The 23,295-nt window shown below is 46.4% G+C and overlaps 1 protein-coding gene across 2 annotated transcripts in view; it reads left to right on the forward strand.

Moving 5' to 3' along the window:
* CAD (carbamoyl-phosphate synthetase 2, aspartate transcarbamylase, and dihydroorotase) overlaps positions 1-23,295 on the forward strand; it is a 399,701-nt gene that overhangs the window by 244,624 nt on the left and 131,782 nt on the right. For both annotated transcript variants that reach the window (XM_085613270.1, XM_085613271.1), the window contains exons 26-30: positions 2,611-2,856; positions 8,814-8,895; positions 10,398-10,564; positions 10,984-11,148; positions 13,541-13,672. In XM_085613270.1, coding sequence (XP_085469396.1) covers positions 2,611-2,856; positions 8,814-8,895; positions 10,398-10,564; positions 10,984-11,148; positions 13,541-13,672 — 792 coding nt within the window. The remainder of the gene's footprint in view (positions 1-2,610; positions 2,857-8,813; positions 8,896-10,397; positions 10,565-10,983; positions 11,149-13,540; positions 13,673-23,295) is intronic.

The following is a 23,295-nucleotide window of genomic DNA, read 5'->3' on the forward strand; positions in this document are numbered from 1 at the left end:
TTGCATATTCATAGTGCCTCATACAAGACTCCAGATGCGTCCTCTCCAAGAGTGCTTAGCACGCCAATGGAACCAGGCTCAAGGTCAGCTAACAGATCTGGTGTTGGTAGACGGCCGTACCCATTGTACTGCAGTGGTGGAACACCAAGAACCTTTCCAAAGGGCGACCGTTCCTTGAGCCAGTTCCTCAAATAGTAATGACAGCGGACGCATCGCTCTCCGGCTGGGGAGCTCACCTATTACATCACACCATGCAGGGCAGGTGGACACCTCAACAAAAGTTACTCCACATCAACCACCTGGAGTTACTACCAATATTCCTAGCCTTAAAAGCATTTCAATACCAAATATCAGGCAAGACTGTCTTAGTCCGCATCGACATGAGAGCCATGTAGTATATCCAAAAACAAGGCGGGACACACTCTCTGCAGCTCTCTCAGCTCGCACAGAGCATATGGAGGTGGGCTATACCTCGGCACATTTTTCTCCGAGCCCAACATGTCCCAGGAGTCCAAAACACAATAGCCGATCTGTTGAGCCGTCAAACACAACAAATCCACGAGTGGGAACTTCATCCACAAGTTCTTCAACCGTTTTTTCAGATGTGGGGGCAACCACAGATAGACCTCTTCGCCACGCAAGAAAACGCCAAATGCCCAAACTTCGCCGCCAGGTATCCTCACCCATTGTCCAAAGGCAATGCGATATGGATGAACTGGTCAGGCAGATTTGCGTACGCTTTTCCGCCTCTCCCACTCATTTCACTAGTGGTGCTCAAACTACAGCAACACTCCTTAACGCTCATCCTAGTTGCTCCGACTTGGGCCAGACAACCATGGTACACCACACTGCTGGAACTCTCAGTAGTTCCGCACCAAAAATGACACCTCTCTCCACGCCTCTTAACCCAGAACCATTGAGAGATCCAACACCCAGACCCAGCTCAGCTCAACCTAGCGATCTGGCTCCTGAAGTCCTAGAATTCGGTTACCTTGACCTTCCTCCTGACTGTATGGACGTCATCAAAGAAGCTAGACGACCTACCACTAGAGCATGCTATGCAGCCAAGTGGAAAAGATTTGTGATGTACTGCCATAACAACAACACTGATCCCCCTAGATGTGTCTATCCAACACATCATAGGCTACTTACTACACCTCCAAAGATGCAACCTAGCCTACACGTCTATCAGACTGCATCTTGCTGCCATAGCAGCATATCTACAAAATAGACAACATCTCTCACTTTTCAGAGTACCTGCCATAAAGGCTTTTATGGAGGGACTCAAGAGAATTATTCCCCCCCAGAGTACCACCTTCACCTGTGTGGAATTTAAACCTCATTCTCACAAGACTAATGGGGCCTCCATTTGAAACCTCTACATAAATGTGAGCTACAATTCTTAACATGGAAAACTGCTTTCCTAGTAGCCATTACTTCTCTAGGAAGAGTCAGTCAACTACAAGCACTAACCATTCAAGAACCCTTTCTGCAGATGCATCTTAATAAGGTTGTTCTCCAATCTAATCCTAAATTCCTCCCTAAAGTCATTTCTCCCTTCCACCTCAATCAATCTGTTGAGCTGCCCGTATTCTTCTCGCAGCCACAAACAGTCGCAGAAAGAGCTCTTCACACCTTAGATGTCAAAAGAGCACTGCTGTACTACATAGAGAGAACACAACCTTTTCGTAAGACCAAACAACTATTCGGGTCTTTCTCACCACCACACAAGGGCAACCCCATATCAAAATCTGGGATAGCTAGGTGGATTGTCAAATGCATACAGATTTGTTACCACAAAGCAAAACGTACATTATCTGTTCCTCCTAAAGCCCACTCTACACGAAAGATAGGGACTTCAATGGCTTTTCTAGGGAACATTCCCTTAGATGATATCTGCAGAGCAGCTACATGGTCTACACCGCACACATTCAGAAAACACTATTGTGTCGATGTGCAAACTAAACAAGCTAGTTTGGGCCAGGCTGTCCTCAAAACACTGTTTCAAACTACTGCAACAGATACTGGTGGTCGTCGCTAGGAGCGAGTTCTGCTATACAATCTATGCATAGTGTGTAATCTGCAGCTCATATGCCTTGAACGGAAAATGCTACTTACCAGTATGCATCTGTTCTTGGCATGTAGAGCTGCAGATCTACACATGCCCACCTGCCTCCCCGGCTGCCTTTTATCTGTTCCAGTATTATTTTACTTAGATACAGCATACATGGACATCTTTCCTGTTTCTTTCTAAGCTCCATCATTTCCCTGCTGGTGAAAAACAATCTGAGGATAGAGCCAATGCCCATGCGCACTATGATCCAAAGGAGGAGTCACATACCTCGTGACTTCCAAAGACTTTCCAAGACAAAAACAAGTGCAAGCATCTGGGCCCAACACCAGATGGCGATCTATCCACAGTGTGTAGATCTGCAGCTCTACATGCCAAAAACAGATGCAAACTGGTAAGTAGCATATTCCCTTCTCCACACAGGTATTCATTGATGGATTGATGAGGACTGTTAAATGGAGTCTGTTTTTAAAAGCATAATGGTTTGTCTGAAGAGGCCACTTTTCGCTGTACTGTCTGACTTTTTTTCTTGTTTACAGGTTAAGGCAGTAGACTGGCACTTCGAGGAGTCTGATAATGACAGCCCCCTGAAAGAGAAGCAGCGAAGCATAATGGACTACCTTTCCGAAAACCACTTCGACATGGTCATCAACCTCTCCATGCGAAACGCTGGGGGACGCCGCCTGTCATCCTTCGTCACCAAAGGTTACCGTACAAGACGGATGGCTGTGGACTATTCAGTACCCTTGATCATCGATATAAAGTGCACCAAGCTCTTTGTAGAGGTAAGTAGTGTACAACAAATGGATTCTCCAGAGAGTGAAGTTGAAATCTGCTACAGCTAACAAACGGTGAATTAGAAAGCAGTAATCGGGGATGGTAGGAGACAGAGTGTGAAGGAGTGCAGTACTATAAGGGTTGATATGCAATGTTGATCCATCTTCTTTAAATCGCAGACCCAATAGCGGGATACTACTTGGGTCTAGGAAGTTCTTAACCCACTGTTCCATAAGATCAAAAACAGCTGCCAGCTTGCTTAATGGCAAATAGATGTAGTTTTGAAGAACAGCTGGAGAAACTGAAAGGAAATTGGTTAGAAAAGTGCACGTAGATCTCTCAAATACTAGTCACGCCAGGATGAGTAATAAAACAATTGGATGGATGTGCAAACTGTAACCGTACTTGACCTGGAGTGGCGAATGCAAACTGAGTAATGCTAGGGTCGGGCAGAGGCTGCCAATTTCGACGTGTGTGTGTATATCAGATACTCACTAGTGTGGCATGGCAAAGAAGAGAACCTTAGATACTGTTAGCTGTTGAAGAGGTAGAACAGATCCCGCTCTCTGGGTCCTGAAACCAAGCACATCCTCGGTTGAGGGGCCAAGCCTCCTCCCCAGGATGGGTAGGGTCAATGAAGGGGAAGCTTCAAAGGCTTGCCACCTTTGTGAGCTGACCCAGCCATTTTCTGCTCCCAGCACATTGGCCCTCACCAGTTCTCACCCCCACTTTGAAGGGAGAATCGGCGGGAAAACCAAGATATGAGGAGATGTGTGCCCACCTTTGCCAACCTCACCCCTCAGGTGGGGGAGGCAAGGGGAAGTACAACTCCCAGTCCCGCCATCTTGAAGATGAAGGGACCCTGCCAACCAGAGTGAGGCTTATGCCCTTCCTCCCACTGGAGGGTGGCATAATATGGGGTGTACCCACCCCAAGGAAGGGACCCATTGGTCCCGACCTGTACCTACCAGCAACGCCCTAAATTAAGTGTTATGGGTCAACCCGAAACAAGAAAGGAGGCGGTCCGAAGAGCCATGCTGAAGGAAGAAGAGGAGGACACTAACTGACTTGGCTGCAGCCCTACCGGCCTGTCTCAACCTCGACCTGCTCCAGCGGAATCCCAGTGTGTCCTGCAGCCAGCAGCCCCCCAGAACCCAGAGAACCTGCCCTGCCTTCCCTACAAAGACTTTGTCTCCCGTGAGCTCCAGACTTGCTCAAGAACCAGACTCTGGCTCTGATCGAATCCACGAGTCTGCACCACAATGCACCAGACTGCCTCGCCCCAAGTGTGAGTGGCCCAACACTCTGCAAGATGTCGGGGACTGAGAGTTGTGCTTCACCTCACCTCCCCCACCTGTGGGGTGGGGTTTGCAATGGTGGGCACACCTGCCTTCCTCACATGGTTTTCCCACCGATTCTCCCGCCCATAGTGGGAGGGTCAGAACCGGTAGGAGCCAGTTGTTGGAAGCAGCAACGGGCTGTGGTAGCTCACAAAGGTGGCAAGCCTTTGAAGCTCCCCCTAAATGTACCTGCCCATCCTGGGGGAGGAGGCTTGGCTCCTCATCCCAGGATGTGCATTGTTTCAAACCCCTGAGAGCAGCAGGCTCTCGACCCAGGGGTCCAGAAACATGTTTGGTGGTGGCATCTGGCAAGCAGCCACTCAGCCAGGACACTAGAGTTAGATCGTTTTTCAGGGGGCATCTCTAAAATGACCTCTGAGTGCATTTGTCAATACATTCTGCACTGGCATCCGTGTGGGTTTAATGTGCAGAGAAGTTGGATACCAAACTTCCCAGTTTTCAGTAAAGCCATTATGGTGCTGCGGAGTTCTTAATGACAAACTCCCAGCACCATATACTCTTAATAGCATTACTGCTTTTACACTGTATAAGAAAGGAATTAAACACTGTAGGGGTTCAGGGCTCATGCACCTGTACCCTCACCACTGGTATAGTGCACCCAGCTAGAGGAGTGGCTTACCTATGCCAGGGCAGTGGCTTGTAGGCATAGCACTCAGGGATGTATGCCATGTCGATTCTTCACTTTGTTGTGCACCAAAACACGCAGCCTGCAAGGGGGGAGGGGGTGTGTGTGTGTGTGTGTCTGTGTGTGTGTGTGTGTGTGTGTGTGTCTCTGTGTGTGTGTGCGCGTGTGTGTGTGTGTGTGTGTGTGTGTGTGTCTCTCTGTGTTTGTGTGTCAATAAGTGCTTAAGCCCTTAGAGGCCTTCTCTGGCCATAGTGCCCTTGGTACCTGTGGCACAATTTACAATGCACTGACATGTTGCCAAAGAGTGCCAATTGGGTTTTGTCTTATTGCAGTTCTAGGTAAAGAACATAGGCCCTGGGTACCTGTTTGGCAGGAACCCAGGGCACACTCAAAGTACATCAGCAGTTTGGCAAAAAGTGAGGGCAATTCTGTAGTAGGGGGATCTCTATGTATAGTCATAATCTGTGAATAGTCCCGCCCAGGTGCGTGGACCCCGGAGCAATCGAAATAGTCTCCTAAGTCTTCTGCAGTCCTGCATAAACACTTAACAGAAAATCAAAGACAAATAATGCAGCCTGACATTAACAAGGCTACAAAGGCCAGCACTTCATCCTGAGGTGACAAAAGAATAGCCAAATAATAATGAAATGTACACATTTAGTTAAGTTTCACACCAAGAGAAACTACCCTTCACAAAACTCCTTTGTCATGATCGAGAGGAGGGGTTGGACAGACAAGGCCCATAGGCTGCCATTATGTGTCTGGAAAAGGGATACCGTGCCTTTAAGGAACCCTCCAGAGACCCTCTGTATCCCATGATGCACAGCCAAAGGCAAGTTACTTTCAGTTCTTTTTGAAGGTGTATAAAGCCAGGCCTGTAGCATCCAGGATGTCCATGTTTCATCCACCGGGGAGGAGGGCGGGTCGCTTATGACTATAACAGTAGATACCCCTACTACAGAACTGGAGTTACAGGTAAGAAACTACTCCTTCTGTAGTAGGGGATCTCTGTGTATAGTCATAATCTGTGAATAGAATGGCAGGCCCATCCCAAACAATCCAAACCCAGCGGTGGAAGAAACGGATAGAATCAGTACTGTGCAAATAAGTCTCTCAGCGAAGCCTGCCCAACCTGCGCATCTGCCCTGGCATCAGAGTCCAAACAGTAATGCTTAGCAAAGGTATGAACGGACTTCCAAGTGGCAGCCCTACAGATGTCTGCAATGGGAACATTACGTCGTAGCTGCTTTACCCCTGGTAGAGTGAGCCTTAGCCTTACCCCCTAAAGTCTTATTAGCTTTCTGATAACATAATTGGATACAGGACACAATCCACCTAGAAATGGACTGTTTGGAGGTGGCAAGACCAGTCCTGACGACCCATAATTAACAAATAACTGATCCGATCTACGAATCTCCTTGGTTTTATCCCAGTAGAATTTCAATACCCGCCTCACATCCAGTGAATGCAGGGACCTCTCCGCCGGAGAGGAAGGCTGTGGAAAAAACGTTGGCGAGGTGATCGTTTGATTGACATGGAAATCAGATCTCGCCTTGGGGAGAAACTTCGGGTGAGTCCTCATGACAACCTTAGATGCATGAAATACAGTATAGGGCTCTTGACAACACAGGGCCAAGATCTCAATCACCCTGCGAGCCGATGTTATAGCTACAAGGAAAGCCGCCTTCCAGGATAGATGCTGTAATGAAGCATTATGAATAGGTTCAAAAGGCTCCTTCATCAATCTAGACAGCACCACATTAAGCTCCCACAGAGGCGAAGGACGCCTAATGGGAGGAAACACCTTCCACAAACCTTCCAGAAAATCTTTGATGACAGGGATTTGGAAAAAGGAAGTTTGTGAAGGGCATTTCCTATACGCAGTCAACGCTGCGAGGTGAACCTTAATAGAATGAAAATTAAGGCCAGATTGAGCCAAATGTAGTAAGTACGGAAGGATGACATCCTCGTAGCAGGAAGTAGGATCAGCATCTTTAGAGGCGCACCAAATGCAGAATCTCTTCCATGGCAATGTGCTATGGATGAACTGGTCAGGCAAATTTGCTTATGCTTTTCCGCCTCTCCCACTCATTCTGCTAGTGGTTCAGAAACTCAAACAGTATTCCCTCACAATGATCCCGATTGCTCCAACATGGGCCTGACAGCCATGGTTCACAATCCTCCTAGAACTAGCAGTAGTTCCTCATCAACAGCTAATCCTCTCACCCAAGCTTCTCACTCGGAACCATGGAGAGATAAGGCATCCAGATCCCAGTCAACTCACCCTTGCGATCTGGCACCAGAAGTCTTAGAGTTTGGCTACCTTAATCTCCCGCCAGACTGCATGAACATCATTAAAGAGGCTAGACGTCCTACCACTAGAGCTTGCTATGCCACAAAGTGGAAAAGATTTGTAATTTACTGTACAAATAACAAAATTAACCTACTAGATGCTTCTATTCAAGACATCATCTGTTACCTTTTACATCTACAACAATGTAACCAAGTGTATACATCCATTAGGCTACATCTTGCGGCCATAGCAGCCTATCTGCAAAACAGACAACACTTGTCTTTGTTTAGGGTACCAGCTATCAAGGCATTTCTGGAAGGACTTGAAAGAATAATTCCCCCTAGAGTACCACCCTCTCCAGTATGAAACCTAAATGTGGTACTTACCAGGCTCATGGGTCCCCCATTTGAACCTCTGCATAAATGTGAATTACAGTTCCTCACCTGGAAAGTAGCTTTCCTAGTTGCTATCACCTCTCTCAGAAGAGTCCGTGAACTCCAGCCATTAACCATACAAGAACCATTTATCCAAATCCATCACAACAAAGTGGTTCTTAGGACTAACCCAAAATTTCTACCTAAAGTCGTCTCTGCTTTCCACCTCAACCAGTCTGTAGAACTCCCAGTGTTTTTCCCTCTACCAGACTCAGTAACAGAACGTGCTCTTCATTCCCTAGACGTAAAAAGAGCAACACTTTACTACATTGAAAGAACAAAATCCTTTAGAAAGACTAAACAACTTTTTGTGGCATTCTCCCCACCTCATAAAGGCAATCCTATCTCAAAAACGGGGATTGCAAGGTGGATTGTTAAATGCATCAAAATATGCTATGCTAAAGCCAAACGCACCTTAACCATTCCCCCTAGGGCTCACTCTACAAGATAACTAGGGGCATCTATGGCATTCTTAGGGAACATTCCCCTAGATGACATCTGCAAAGCAGCAACTTGGGCTACACCACACACGTTCACAAAACACTATTGTGTAGACGTGCAAGCAAAACAACAAGCTGGTGTGGGCCAGGCTGTATTAAGAACACTTTTTCAAACCACTGCAACAGATACAGGTAGCCACCGCTAAGAGGATAACTGCTGTATAGTCTGTGCACAAGTATACGATCTACAGCTCATATGCCAGGAACCGAAAATGCTACTTACCAGTATGCATCTGTTTTCGGCATGTAGAGCTGTAGATTCGTATACGCCCACCCGCCTCCCCGGATACCTCTATCTGTTCCAGTACTATCTTATTTAGCTACATTACACATGGACATCCTTTTTGATTTCTTACTAACTCCATCATAACCTTCCATGGCAAAACAATCTGGAGATGGAGTCGATGCCCATGCGCACTATCGTCCTAAGGAGGAGTCGCCTACCTCGTGACTACAAAAGACTTCCTCCAAGACAAAAACAAGTTGCAAACATCCGAGCCCAACACCAGATGGCGATCTATGCACAAGTATTCCAATCTACAGCTCTGCATGCCAAGAACAGATGCATACTGGGAAGTAGCATTTTCCTTTCTTCTTGCCTGAATCAGATAATAAACCACTGAGGGTTTTGCTTTACAGTGAGTATTAGCCGCTTGAGATTGTGCCCATGAAGTCAAATGTTGCTTCTCTGCTCGAGCAATATATGTAAATGAAAAGACTTTGCCTTGACAGTGGATTTTGCTTTTGCTTAGGCGCTGCGACAGATTGGGGCGGCTCCTCCAGTGAAGACACATGTGGACTGTATGACATCTCAGAAGCTCATCCGTCTGCCAGGTATGAGTCGTCAAGGCGCAGTGTGAGTAACTTGAAGCTTTTGCCACATTTAGCAACTATAAAAATGGAATACCAGTGACACCAAAATGTTAACTTTGTGTTGCAAATCAATACATCGTGATGGTGGACAGCTTACACACTTCTCTTTGGATGAAAACAAAGTAATACTGACAATTTGGGAAGACTGATTTGCATAAGGCAGCTCTCTATCTAGAGTGGCACTGTGGGTGAAAACCTATGGAGTAGAATGCAGCCCTGAGCATTCATCAGTGGCTGCGATTATTTAAGCATCCCTTCCAACATGTTTCCTGCAGTAGATGCCCCAAGTGTGGCGGATATGTCCAAACCTGGATTCTGTGCTCATTGTGCCACAGGAGTAAAGCTATCCTTCACTGAAGAGAGGAAAGGAGGTTTAACCGATCTGAAGTTGCTTCTTTTCACATCTGGAGGGTACCCGGCCTGGAATGTCTGGCTGGACTGTTCCTATTATAGCAGGTTTGTATATGGCAATTCAGTCTAGAGTGGCATAGTGGGCGAAAAACGATGGTCTGATATTAATTCAACCATTCCTTCCATCAATTTGTTGCAAGAACTTGTTCACAGGCCACAAATATGCTCTGTTAATTAGGGGAGATTTTTTTTTTTCAATTGCCTAAACTAGATAGTTACTAGGCATAGATAAGATACCCGCGACACATGCAGCTGGCGATCGGTGCAGAATTGCAGTTTGGTAAGGTTGGGAAAGCAGAATCCAATAAACGTTCATGAGCACTCTTCACTCTTGCCTTACTAATTGATCTACTGTAGTGTCTGTTGGTGAGTCGAGGGAAAGCTGAAGGGCAAGATTTCAGGTGCGCACAGATTCTGGTGGGCATGTGCGTGGGTCATGCACATCGTACATGAGTCTCACTGGCACAGAACGTTGATGGTGGAATGGACATTTTGGGACTAAATGTTCGTCTTAGTGTCCGCAGTCACTTATCTGTCAGATAAACACAATAAGCACCCCACTTGCTTTGTGGAGAGCTTTATCCATTTACTCCTGAAAGGTACTGTGTTTTTATTTGTGGAGAGCACAGACCTGCTCTCGTTCTCACTGTAAATAAATGGACTGGGCGCCACACAGTGCTTCTGGTTGTACCATCTTCATCATGAGCACTTTAAAGTTATCTTGGAGCGAGTGTCTCTTTTGATTCCAAAGATTCTGGTCTGCTTCATCAAGATGTGAGATGTATATGCCCGCACCAAGCAACTGGTTCATTCCTTATACAGCTAGTGACACTGCCAATATCTAAATGCCAACGTGTTTCTCTTTGGGCTCACAGAAAAAAAACTTGACGCTGCAGCAAGAGGCCGCTACTAGAACAAACATAGCATATGAGTCACCTTAGTTGATGGACATTATTATCCCAGGATTGAGCAATCCTTTCCAGGTCATCCCAGGATGGGAGTGCATAGTCTTGCTCTAGTCTTGTTCTCTCATTGTCTCCATCTTTCCACAGGTTTCATTGATGTCCATGTCCACCTGCGTGAACCTGGCGCCACCCATAAAGAAGACTTTTCTTCCGGCACAGCAGCGGCATTGGCAGGAGGTGTCACCATGGTGTGTGCTATGCCCAACACCTCCCCTGCCATCATAGACTCTGCTTCCTTCTCACTGGCACATAAGGTATGCATGTAAGAATGATGTTCTGTTTTGAGAAGTGGAACTTTTTTCAGAAAGTATTTTAAGTTTGTGCATGATTGAGCCACACCCTGGCCACATGTGGACGAAAAATCTGTTCACACTGCAATAATTCAGTGTGAAAACATCTGCCTCATCTTTTACCATGCTTTGCCCTTTTACAAGGAAGTGGGGCAAAGAAGAGTCACACATATTATTTGTGGCATAAAGTCGTCTTTTCATTGTATTTCCTTCAGTTTCCACCACTTGTTTGACATATGTGAGCCATAGACAGGCTAATGCTCTGGTGTAAAAGCATTTTCTAAAAAAGATCCTTTGCAGAACTTTTGGAATGAAACCTGTTTGTTCACCTTGTTTGCTTCTCAGTTTCTGATCACTTTGTACCCCGATATTTTCCCTTTCAGTTGGCCGAAGCTGGCGCTCGCTGTGACTTTGCGGTCTTTATCGGCGCTTCTTCTGATAATGCCAGCCTATTGGCACCAATCGCAGCATGCGCAGCTGGGCTCAAGATGTATCTGAATGATACCTTTTCAGATCTCAAGATGGACAATGTGTCGCTCTGGATGGAGGTGAGTAACATTATGTATTATGTGTGGGTGGGTGGGCGGTGAGTGCTGAATGCCTTCCTCTGAAAGGGACTTGTGGTGCTTCATTGTCTTACCATTAACTGTATGTATTCGGCCTGGGAGTGCGCGGGAGCAGCATCTAAATTTATTAACTAACCAAAATGGAGACTACTGGTCTAATGAACCCAAGCTGATCATTCTACATTTTTGTAAAATACCTGAATGTAAGAATAATTTCTGATGAAAGCCAGTTTTCAAAAGAGACTGGAAAAGGTATTAAATCCCAGGTTTGTTCTGCACATACATACGGTCTTATTATAAATGCTGACTAGTTAGGAAGTCTAAGCAAATTTAATTTCTACAAAAGACAGCAGTGGGTAAAAAGGTTGCTGCCATAAAAAATATGTAGGTTTCAGTACTGTTTTCTAGATCTGTTGCCCACCTGTACATATAGAGGAAGAGGAACAGGCAGCAAGGGCGGACTGGAAGATCGCACGATTAAAAACGTGTGGGAAGGAATAGAGGCTGGGGTAGTGGTTATGATTGTCGGGTAAGATGGACTAGTGAAAAGGGGGGGCTGACTAGTATGACTAAAGGGTTGAGAAGAGGTGGGCAAAGAAAGAGAGGAGATTGGTAACCCCTGACTCTCCTCCTCTCTACCCCCTCAAGCAAGATAAAGATGTAACAGAAAGATGACTGGCAGAGGTCACCCCTCTATTCATCAGGTTGAATTGATCAGTGTGGGAACAGCTTTCATTTTGAATCAAGCATTGGCATGGCCAACAGATCTCTCCTTTGTGACCTATTAGCTTTTCCTGTGCCTTTTGGCTATACTGTAAAGCAAATGTAAGATACTAAAGAGCATCGCAAAAGGGAAAAACAAACATTGGCAACGGTCCCAAATTAGACATCAGCACACTGTCACCTGTGATTTGTTCACTGCTCTGTGCAGAATGATACAGATAAATGAAACCAATATCAGCACTCAGTGGTGGCCCTTAATTGTGGCTCTGCTCATTCACTTCTGGGGCGGTAGGGAGTCAACCGCATACCCTCATGACAACATCTACCAGCTGTGGGAGCATTTCCAAGAATCCTATTAGGATTCAGGCTGGCACCTGGGAATACTATAAAGGTTGCGAAGTCTGCAGTTAGAATCCCGCAGAAAGGGCTTTACCGATGGTAAGCAACTTGCTTTTCACTAGTGCAGGATGGATCACTTGTCTACCTCTGCAATGGGGTGCTCCCCGCCGCTTTTTTGGGCGCGTCTTGTACCTCACTCCCCTTCTTTTGCCATGTGCCATTGTTTTTTCTTTGGGCTTCTTCCATTTCTAAATGGCGATTCGCTGCAGTGAATTGAGTTGCCTAGTGCAGCAGCAAGACTAGTGTTCGAAGGAGTGGCGGGGTCAGTGATGGGGGGTTGGAGTGACACTCCTTGATAGTCCCAGGGTCTTGACAGCAGCCTCTCACTAGGTCTAATTGAGGAAGGTGGCCTCTCTGGGGAAAGGAGAAGCATACCTATCTGCCTGCTCCACAGCTCTGCCCCTTGTTCACAGCCTTCCATCAGCGGTTTCCCTCGTGTCTTGAACTTCTACGTTGCTTCCTCTGGCTGAGCGGGGTTTTAGGAACTCCAGTGGTCACTGGTTGAACAATCTATTTCAGTAGGCCAGGTATGTTCTCATGGTGTGCGAAGTACCTCCCAGTATATTCGGGTTCGAGGTATGTGGGCTGCTGAATTCATATCTGTGCATAGATCGCCGCCTAGTGTTGGGTCCGGATGATTGCACATTGACTCTACCATCTTGAAAGTCATCAAAGTTTTGCTCATTCCTCTCTTAAGGTTTAAAGTTTGGGGATGTAGTCCAAGGAATCCCGTTAACGACACTGGAGGTACTTTGAGGTTTTAGGAATGTATGCCCAATAAAGTTGGATAGTGTACAGGCCAGGTGCATGTCTGTCCTGGCTGATACCAGAGTATAGCATGGCATATTTAGGGAATGCAGGCTGCCTTTCATAGTCACTGCCCCATAACTACGAACATGGTCTGGAGACGCTTAAAGGTGTAATTACAGATCACGCATCTAGTACCCAGAGTACACAATAAATTAAATTGCCGTTATGGCATATAAAGATACGTGGGGTGGATGCCCGGACAACAGTACATTATCCACGAGAATTGTGAAGGTTTAGGGACTCTGTGACCCACCAACTGTACCTAATGCCAGTCAAGTAGGTGGTTAAAGTAACCAGACTTCTTGTCCATTTTCTGTTGTGCCTATTGATTGGGGGTTATATGTGCTGTAGCCTGTCTAATGCTATCGCTCTTGTGTGTGGAAGCAGTGATTGTTGATGTTGGGGGTGGGCGTAGCTGACGTCTCTTTTCTTCCCAATGTAGCATTTTGAAAAGTGGCCAAAGCATCTTCCCATCGTGGCGCACGCAGAAAAGCAGACGGTTGCTGCCATTCTGATGGTGGCTCAGCTGTACCAGCGCTCGGTTCACATCTGCCACGTGGCTAAAAAGGAGGAGGTGAGGAACCTAAAACATCTGGAAAATAATGTGTCCCCCATGCACGATCTAAAGGGATGAGTCTGAACAAGAAGCGCTTGCAGAACTTGCACATACAGAAGTTTAGATGAGCATCATGAGTACATCCTTTCTGTGGCGTACTTGAGTTTCTCAGATCAGCGGTCCCCTTCAATAAAAAATTGCAGATGGGATGAGACCTTTGGCATACACACCCTGCTCATCACGGAGGTCAAACAAACCCTAGATTATCTGAGTTTAAATCTACCCACTAACTTGTTAGTCATTTTCTTTTTAGTCGAAGTGCTGCACTGACCTATGCCAGCACTAATTTCCTTTCTGATGCAAGCAAAGGGTTTACCAGGATGTGACTACTGCATGTTTCACCTCAGAGTCCATCTGCATTGTTTGCCCCAAGTTAACTCTATTAACTGTTCATTAAATTTACTGGGCAAGATAATTGTGTTAATAGGTGACCCTCAGAAGGTTAAGTCTCAGTTTGAGGCTGTGATAATGCCAGCCCCCCTTTCCTTGCATTTGCAATATCATTTTTTCCTCTGCATCCTTCATTTGGGTGCTACAGTGATGAGAAACCAGTCTTTCTGGCAGGTACTCTGGGCTCTCTGCCATCCGCCCTGTCCATATATCACACAGATTACTGTGACTGGGTACTAAAAGTTGTTTGCGTGGCGGAAACCTCAACCCTTCTTTTGTGCCATACCCACTCCTGAAGCAGTCCTGCGAAACGCCCACTCACCTCATTGATCCTGTACCAACCTCAAATCATTTGCTTCCCCTTTCACCGATTACTTTCCAACTTAAATCTGCGAGGGTCCCAGCCTCTGAAGCCTCGCAGTTAAATGAAGACATCCAGTTGCCTGGTGCTTTCAGTTATTCATTGATTTGGTTGTGTCTGGTTGAGCTGCCACTAAGTTACGTTAGGGCTAAAGCGAAAAGAATGGGATGGTGATGTGTTGACTTCAGCGGCTAGCCAATGCCTGGGGGATAGTGTAGAATGTAGAGTCTAGGCTGAAGAAAAGAGAACAGCTTGTGTTGTCACAAATGAGTGTGGATCATGTCTATATAGGGAAGTTTTGTCATGAGAAAAAGGATTGTTGTAACTGAAAAATAAAGAAGCGTGTCCTTTCATTATGTAGTGCGCTATGACGGAATAAAAGTAATGATCTGGTATGACTGAGGGGGCTCCACTCACTAGAAGGGCATTGTTCTCCATTCAATGCAGCTGACTTGTGACATGCTCAGATGCAATACAGCTGCACACCCACATGTACCTAATTATTTTTATTTTTTTTATTTTTTTTATTTTTTATTTTTTTTTATTTTTTGTGTTGAAATTTTTTATTGAATTTTTGTAAAACAAGTACATCAAAGCATAGACAACTGAAAATGAAGAGAAAATAGATCCATGTTGAAAGAAACAATGCTGAAATATATATATGAATAAATATGATATAAATAAGATATAAATATGCATTTAAATAGATAGATACTAATTGGATTAATAATGAAGTCAAGGCATAGGATGATACATTATAAAGACATAACCTATAAGGAGAGGAAAAGGGAAAAAGCTTAGACAATGGAAATGCGGGAAATATAGATAGAAAGAACAAAGAGAAAGTAATTAGATAAAGACAGAAGAACACTACAACGAATGAAGCAGAAGGTACAGAAGGCAGAGAAAAGAAAAGGAATAAACAAAGGACAAGAGAGGGTAAAAGCTGATTAATGTGTTTGGGTAGAAGTAGAAGCAGGGGAACTAGCTGTATTTGATTTAAGAAATGGAGACCAAATTCGGAGAAAGGTGTCAGCTTGATCCTGAAGGTTATAGATAGTGCGTTCATGTGAGGCAGTCTGAATCATCGCTACCAACCAATCTTCCTGAGAGGGAGGCAAAGATGATTTCAATGACGCAGGATACATATTTTAGCAGTAGCAAGTGAGGTATGGAAAAGACGAAGTTGTGGTTTCGAGAGCTTTGGGGAGTGGCGTAAGTCATGCAGGAGAATGTTAGTTGGTGTAAGTGGCAATTTTAGGGGCATAGTGGAATTCAAAGTAGTACCAATGTAAGCCCAATAGGATTGGATACTAGGGCATTCACAAATGATATGAGTAATATCGCAACCTGAATTGGTACATCTCCAGCAGTTAGAATGGGAAAGAAGACCAGCTTTGTGCAATTTGACTGGAGACCAATGCCAATCGTGTAGCATTTTGAAAAGACAAAATTTGAGCCTTGATTCACGAGCTCCCTTGTTCAAATTCTCTAGAATCAAATCCCATTCGGTGTCGGAGAAGGAAATTGAGAGGCGAGCTTGCCATTTACGCTGAAGATCGTGTGAAAGAGATTTAGAGAAAAGATGGGACGATAAAATTTTGTATATACCGGAGGTAACACCTTTAAATTTCCCCCAAACGTGCAAATAGGATAAAATAGGGGAGTCTTGTAGTAGCCATGGCGGTGATCCCATATGGGTCTTCAGACATTGCTGGAGCTGAAGGTATTTAGAAGAATGATGTGGGGGAAGATCAAATTCTACCCTTAGCTGAGAGAATGGCTTAAAATCCCCATCATGTAGAAGCTGATCCGGATAAAGGATACCTGCAGCACGCCAATCAGGCCAGGATAACATACGACCATTGATACGAATGCCCGAATTATTCCATAGGGGGGCCTTAATGTGAATTCTTGGATTCGAACCTAGCAACCTATGACTTCTCTGCCAGGATTTATGCATGGCAGATAATATCGGATTCTTCGGGTCAAGACGACTAGTGCCACTACCATACAAAGGAGTGAGATTCGATTCCGAGGATAGAAGATGTCGTTCTATTTGGACCCATTGTGGCAAGTCTTTAATACCGGGTAAAAAATATGAGAGTTGGGAAATATGTAACGCCAAAGAGTAGTGTTCAATGGATGGAAGACCAATGCCGCCTGATAACTGATGGGCCTTCAACTTGGTTATGGCAAGACGCGGCTTAGCAGTACCCCAAATGAAGGTTTTAATCTGGGCGTCTACTGACCGGAGTAAGGATAAGGGAATCTGTAGGGGAAGCATGCCCAGAATGTAAATGAATCTCGGAAGAGTAACCATTTTAACAGCCTGAGCCCTACCCCAGAGAGAAAGACCCAAAGCCTTCCATTTATCAAAATCCCGACGCATTTGGGAGATAAGAGGAGACAAGTTATCTGTAACCATATCTTGTAACCCTTTGTTAACTAGGACACCCAAGTATTTGAGGCGTGAGGACTGCCAATGAAAAGGAAAACCAAAGATGGCTGCTTTTGTGGTGCCGTTAGAAATAGGTAAAGCCTCACTTTTGTCCCAATTAATCTTATAACCTGAAAAGGAAGAGAAATCATTAATAATTTGAAGAAGAGAGGGGATCGACCGAGGAAGACGAGTAAGAGTGAGTAAAATATCATCAGCGTACAGGTATATTTTGGAATGTCCAATTGGGAGGGGAATACCAGAAACCTCATCAGATTGACGGATGGTAGCAGCTAAAGGTTCCATAGCCAAAAGAAACAGAAGGGGGGATAGTGGACAACCTTGCCGCGTCCCTCTCTTAATTGTAAAGGAATCAGATAGAAATCCACCACAATTCACTTGAGCAGAAGGATGGTTGTAAAGTAAACGTACTTTATCAATGAATTTTGTACCTAAGCCAAATTTTTCCATGACCGTGAAAAGATAATTCCATTCGATGCGATCAAACGCTTTTTCTGCGTCAAGTGAGAGGGCTAACGCATCATCTGTGAGATGTTGAGCCGACCACAGTGCATGGGCCAGAGAACGCAAATGGTTGCGGGAAGAGCGTCCCGGTACAAAGCCTACTTGGGAATGGTGTATCAAAGAAGGCAAGACTTTACGTAAACGAGACGCAAGGATACTAGCCAGGATTTTAATATCAGAGTTCAACAGGGAAATGGGACGATAACTACTGCAAAGCTGGGGGTCTTTGCCTGGCTTTGGTAGCACAACAATAATAGCTTTGTTAGAAAGGGGACCCAATGAAGATGCAGCATCCGCCTCCTGGAATGCGGCATGTAGAGTGTCAATAATATTGAGACCTGCCCAACGATAGAATTCAGGAGGAAACCCATCCTCACCAGGGGCCTTGTGATAGGGCAGGGCAGCGATCGCACTGGAAACCTCATCCCTAGTTATTTCACCCTCAAGGATGGCCTTACCATCCGCTGAAAGAGAAGGGAGATGTGTGAGAAAGTGGGTTTCTGTTGCAGTAACCCCCCCTTTTTTTGCCTAATAGCTGATGCACTTTTCCTTGTTGTGCCCTGGGCTCCTGCCAATCAGGTGCCCAGGGCCTATGTTCCTTCCTTAAAACACACAAACTCCCAATTGGCAAACCCTGGCCACATGTCAGCCCCTGGTAAATGGTACCCTAGGTACCCAGGGCCTTGTGACCAGGGAAGGCCTCTAAGGGCTGCAGCACTCATTGTGCCACCCTTAGAGGCCCTGTACCCTTACACACACACACTGCCTTTGCAGGCTGAGTGTCTGGGTGCAGGACAAAACAAAGAGTCGACATGGCACACATCTCTGTGTGCCATGCCCATTACCTATACTGCCAAGGCATATGTCAGCCACCCCTCTGGCTGGGTGCCTTATGCCTATGGTGTGGGCACAGGAGCAGGAGCCCTGTGCCCCTACAGTACCCAGGTCCATTCCTGGGCACTGTAAGTACAGTGCTGCCTTTTACAAGTACATGGTGCTGAGAGCTCGTCAAACACGAACTCCACAGCACCATAATGGCAACACTGAAGACTGGGAAGTTTGGTATCAAACTTCTCAGCACATTAAACCCACACTGATGCCAGTGTGGGATTTAATGTACTAAGCACCCCAGAGGGCATCTTAGAGATGCCCCCTTACAGCTAACCTACAATCCACGTCTGCTCTGAGGCTGCCCAGGCTGCCACACAGCAGACACGTTGCTGGACCCCTGGGTGGGAGAGCCCCTGCTCTCCCGGGCCTGCAACAATGCACATCCTGGGTGAGGTGAGAAATCTCCTCCCCCAGGATGAGCAAAGGGAAGCTTCAAAGGCATGCCGCCAGTTGGAGTTTCCCCAGGCCACTGCAACCCCCCACTCTGGCAGGAAGCTTGGCCGGAAACCCCATACAAGGACAGGGGATGTGCCAGCCTGCCCACCCCACCCCTCAGGTGGGGGAGGCGAGGTGAAGCACATCTCCGGGCTCTCGCCATCTTGAAGATGGGAGGCCCTACCCTATCAGGATTAGGCTACTGCCCTCCTCCCACAGGAGAGAGGCAGGATAGGGGGTGTACCCACCCCAGGACAAGGACCCATTGGTCCCTGGCCTTCACCTACCTGTAACGCCCCTAAATCTAGTATTTAGGGGCCCCCTGAACCTTCCTTCCCCAGATCCCAGATTCGAAACTACAAGAAGAGCAAGAAGAACAAAGACCTGCCCTGCAGCTGCTAAAAAGAGGAAGACACCAACTGCTTTGGCCCCAGCCCTACCGGCCTGTCGACCCTCGAACCTGCTCCTGCTCCAGCGCGGCATCTCTTGTGGCCAGCAACCTCAAAAACCCCAGAGGACCTGGCTACCTTTGAACTCTAAGGCCCCTGGGACTCCCATGAGTAGAGGCTCTACTCAGAAACCTATCTCTAACCCCTGGCAGCAGCCCGGAACCGCGAACCCAGCACACTCTGCACCAGCCAAGCCTGGCCAGTGCCGGAGTGAACAAAGACCCTGAGGACGACCCCACGGCGACTGTGACCCCGAGTCCGGCACCCAAGGACCCCCCTCGACATTCCGGAAGAAGTCTGCAGCCTCAGGACAGAGTGCCACCCCAACCGCGATCAACAAGAGGGTAAGATTCCCGACATCAAAAGGCACCCAGGCGCCCTGCGGCCCCCTGTGCCCAATCCCGGGGTACCCACCTAACCTACAACTACCCCACTTACCTCTCGAAGTGGTGGTGGCATCTGAAGCATCCTCATCCCCGAGCTTGCAGCCTTTTTCCAAACCGGAATATTCCCATTGACTTCCATTGAGCGCCCGAAGGCTCAAAAGCACCCTGCACCCAGCCGCCCGAGTGGCCCTGGCAGTGCACTCTCTACACTAACCTACGTCCCCACTTGCCCTGAGTAAGTGACCAGGAGCCCAGCTCCCACAGCCGCGTGGCTTGCCAGACAGCAGCCACCAACCAAGGCCCCCCTATCCCTCATAGGATAACATTGGGCCTAACTCTCTCTGCTCCCGGCCGTCCTGAAACCGCTGAGGGTGAACCAACTGTACCTACCTGGCACTGGGGGACCCCTGAGTCCATGCCCGGAATTTCAACTCTACCAGTCGAGTACTTACCCTTAAACCGCTAACTTCGTTTTCCTCATAGGGTAACATTGACTGACTTTTTCTTCAAAAATCTTCTAAGTGTGAACTTTTCAAAACTGCAAAAATTCACCAAAAATCAGCCAAGTGACAAAAACGAATTTACTCACCTGCTCCTAGGCGAGCTCCCAGTGCTGGATCTTGGTGCCCAGCCCTGACTCTGAAAAGTGTTCACAACTATACTTACCTCTAACTCATTTTTCTCCCATAGGAAACCATTGTCTGCTTTTCTGTGAAATTTCTTCTAAGTGTCTACTTTTGCAAATTTGAAATATTCTTTTAAAATCGTACCATTTCTGCAAACGAAATTACTTACCTGCTTTTGATAAGGACCCCAGTCCTGGGTCTAGGCACCCAGTCCTGGATTACTAAAGTAACGATAAAGTACTCTACCTGCAATTTGAATTTCTTGCCATAGAGATCCATTGAATGTTTTCTGTGAAATATTTTCTAAGTGCTAACTTTTGAAATAGCCAAATATTATTTAAAAATCATTACAGTTATTAAGTCGACTTTCATCACTTGATTCTGAATACTGACCCCAGGCTGGTTCTAGGAGCCAGACCTGGAATTCCAAAAGTAATCTGAAAAGTAATTTATTACAAATAACCTGAATTTACCATTGAGCTCAATGCATTGTTATGTTTAGGAAATAGGATTGTTTATTGCAACCAACTGTGACTGTTTACACAAATTTATTGCCTAAGACAAAAGTATTTATATTCAACCTCTCATTCTGAGAAAGTATATTTTTACTCCCTTTGTGGTTCTAAAAATAAAACAAGCATATATTTTATATATATAAATCATTGGCCTAGAGTTCAGTTATTGAGTGTGTGAAACCATTTGCTGACTGAGTGTGTACAATAAATGCTTTACACTGTCCTCTGGTACTGCCTTACTGCTCGACCAAGCTACCACTTTTGAGAGTAAGGTCATACCTAACTTTGACCTCTATCAGCCTCTGGGGGACTGTGGACTCTGTACACCCTGTACCTATTAGGGAACAGTATATACAGAGCCACTTTCTCACATTGGTGGATCAGCGGTGGGATACAAACTTGCATTTGTTGGACTACTTGGTTACCATCTGATCACACGACAGAACTCTTAAAAATTGCCTTTAGAATTCTGATTGGTTTTTCCAAAATTACTAAAAGTCTTGCTAGGGCCTTGCTTAAGTCCCATTAGAATTTTAGAAAAATAAAAGTCACTATAGTCAGGGTAGAGGGTTAGAACTGTCAGGTTAGAATGTCTCAAACAAACCCAGCTATTAGTGATAATAATAACATGGACCTGGTGGAGGAGCTCGACCTCACACCTTACTTACACTTGTCTTTCAAGGAATTGAGGTCCTTATGTAAACTCAAAAATTTACAAATGGGTCAGCATCCAACCAAACAAGGGCTCCAGGAGCTCCTGGCTGAGTATGCTAAAGACCACCCATCTGAACATGGTGATGGCCAGTCAGATGAGGAAAGGGAAACAGGGGAGGAGGACAGCAACCTCCCCATACTATTCCCTAGGGAGGAGATGGCACCCATACCCTCCAACTCAAGACATAGCATCTGGGCACCTAGAGACCACACAGGTGGCTCTGGTCCCAGAGACAACACTGGGGGTCCCCCCAGTGAAGAGGACAGCCTTATGAGGCTGGCCAAAAGAATAGATCTAGAGTCCAGGCTCCTGGCTCTAGAAAAGGAAAGGAGAGAGATGGGTTTAGCACCCATCAATGGTGGCAGCAATAATAAAAACAAGGATAGGGAGGAAACTTCTGACCTTAAAATCCCCAAAGGGATTGTCCCTAAATTTGAGGAAGGTGATGATATCACCAAATGGTTCACAGCCTTTGAGAGGGCTTGTGATATCAGGAAAGTAAAGAAACCTCTCTGGGGGGCACTCCTGTGGGAACTGTTCTCTGGTAACTGCAGGGACAGGCTTCTGACTCTCTCTGGGCCAGAAGCAGGATCCTATGACCTCATGAAGAAAGCTCTGATTGAGGGATTTGGATTCACCACTGAGGAGTATAGAATTAGATTCAGGGGGGCTCACAAAACCCAGACCCAGTCCTGGATTGACTTTGTAGATTTCTCAGTGAAGACACTGGATGGTTGGTTAGCTGGACATGGTGTGCAGGATTTTACTGGATTGTACAATTTATTCATGAAGGAACATATTTTGAGTAACTGCACAAATGAAAAGTTGCATCAGCATTTGGTAGACCTAGGTCTAAAATCCCCCCAAGAATTGGGAAAAAGAGCAGACCACTGGGTCAAGACTAGGGTGACTAGGACGTTCACTGGGAGGGACCAGAACCAAGGGGTCCCAAAACCTCCCCAGAAGAAAGAGAGTGAACCCCTTGTGGATAAAAGAAAGGAGTCCCAGGTAGCCCCCCAAAAACCTGACCAGGAGGGTGGGCCCAAAGACACCTCACAAACTAAACCAGGGTACCAAGGTAAGAATTGGGATCCCAACAGAATATGGTGTTTCAACTGTCAGAAGGCTGGACACCACACCCAGGACTCTAGCTGTCCTAAAAATAAGGTTCCTAGTACAGCTCCAGGGGTGACTAGTGCAGCCCCAGGGGTTGCCAGTGTAGCTTGGGAGGGAGGGTCCTCAGATGAGGAAGTCCTCCTAGCTTTCAACTGGGGAATGGGCCCAAGAAGCAAGCTGGAGATCCCAGAAGGAAGTAGACACTTCCACCACCTACTGGTGAATGGAATCCCAGCCACTGCCCTGAGAGATACCTGTGCCAGTCACACTGTGGTACATGACAGGTTGGTATTCCCACACCAATATGTCTCAGGGGAAACAAGAAGGGTAAGAACTGTCCCAGGGGGAGTCACTGTTAGGCCTGTGGCTATAGTGCCCCTAGCCACAGCTGGGTCCCTTAGATGGAGGAAAGTGATAGTCAGTAAAAACCTCCCCCTTGATTGTCTCTTGGGGAATGATCACTTAGATGTGGAACTGAGCCAAAGAGAGGTGCTGGCCCAATGCCAGGCCTCACCCAAAGAACCTGTGGGGGCTCAACCTGCAGTCAGTGCAGCTGAGTCCCAAAAGAGTGAGAAGAAACAGGGTAGGAAAGGTGGGCAACTGTTAGCCACAGTTCCAGAGAGCCAGGGAGATTCTATCCCAGTAAGGGAAAACTCCCACAATGGCACTGGTAAAGCCCCCCCTAGCCAACAGCAAGACCTGACTAGTCAGGCAACTGTCCAGCCTGAATTA

This window comes from Triturus cristatus, chromosome 6, assembly GCF_964204655.1.
Source record: "Triturus cristatus chromosome 6, aTriCri1.1, whole genome shotgun sequence".
NCBI lineage: Eukaryota > Metazoa > Chordata > Amphibia > Caudata > Salamandridae > Triturus > Triturus cristatus.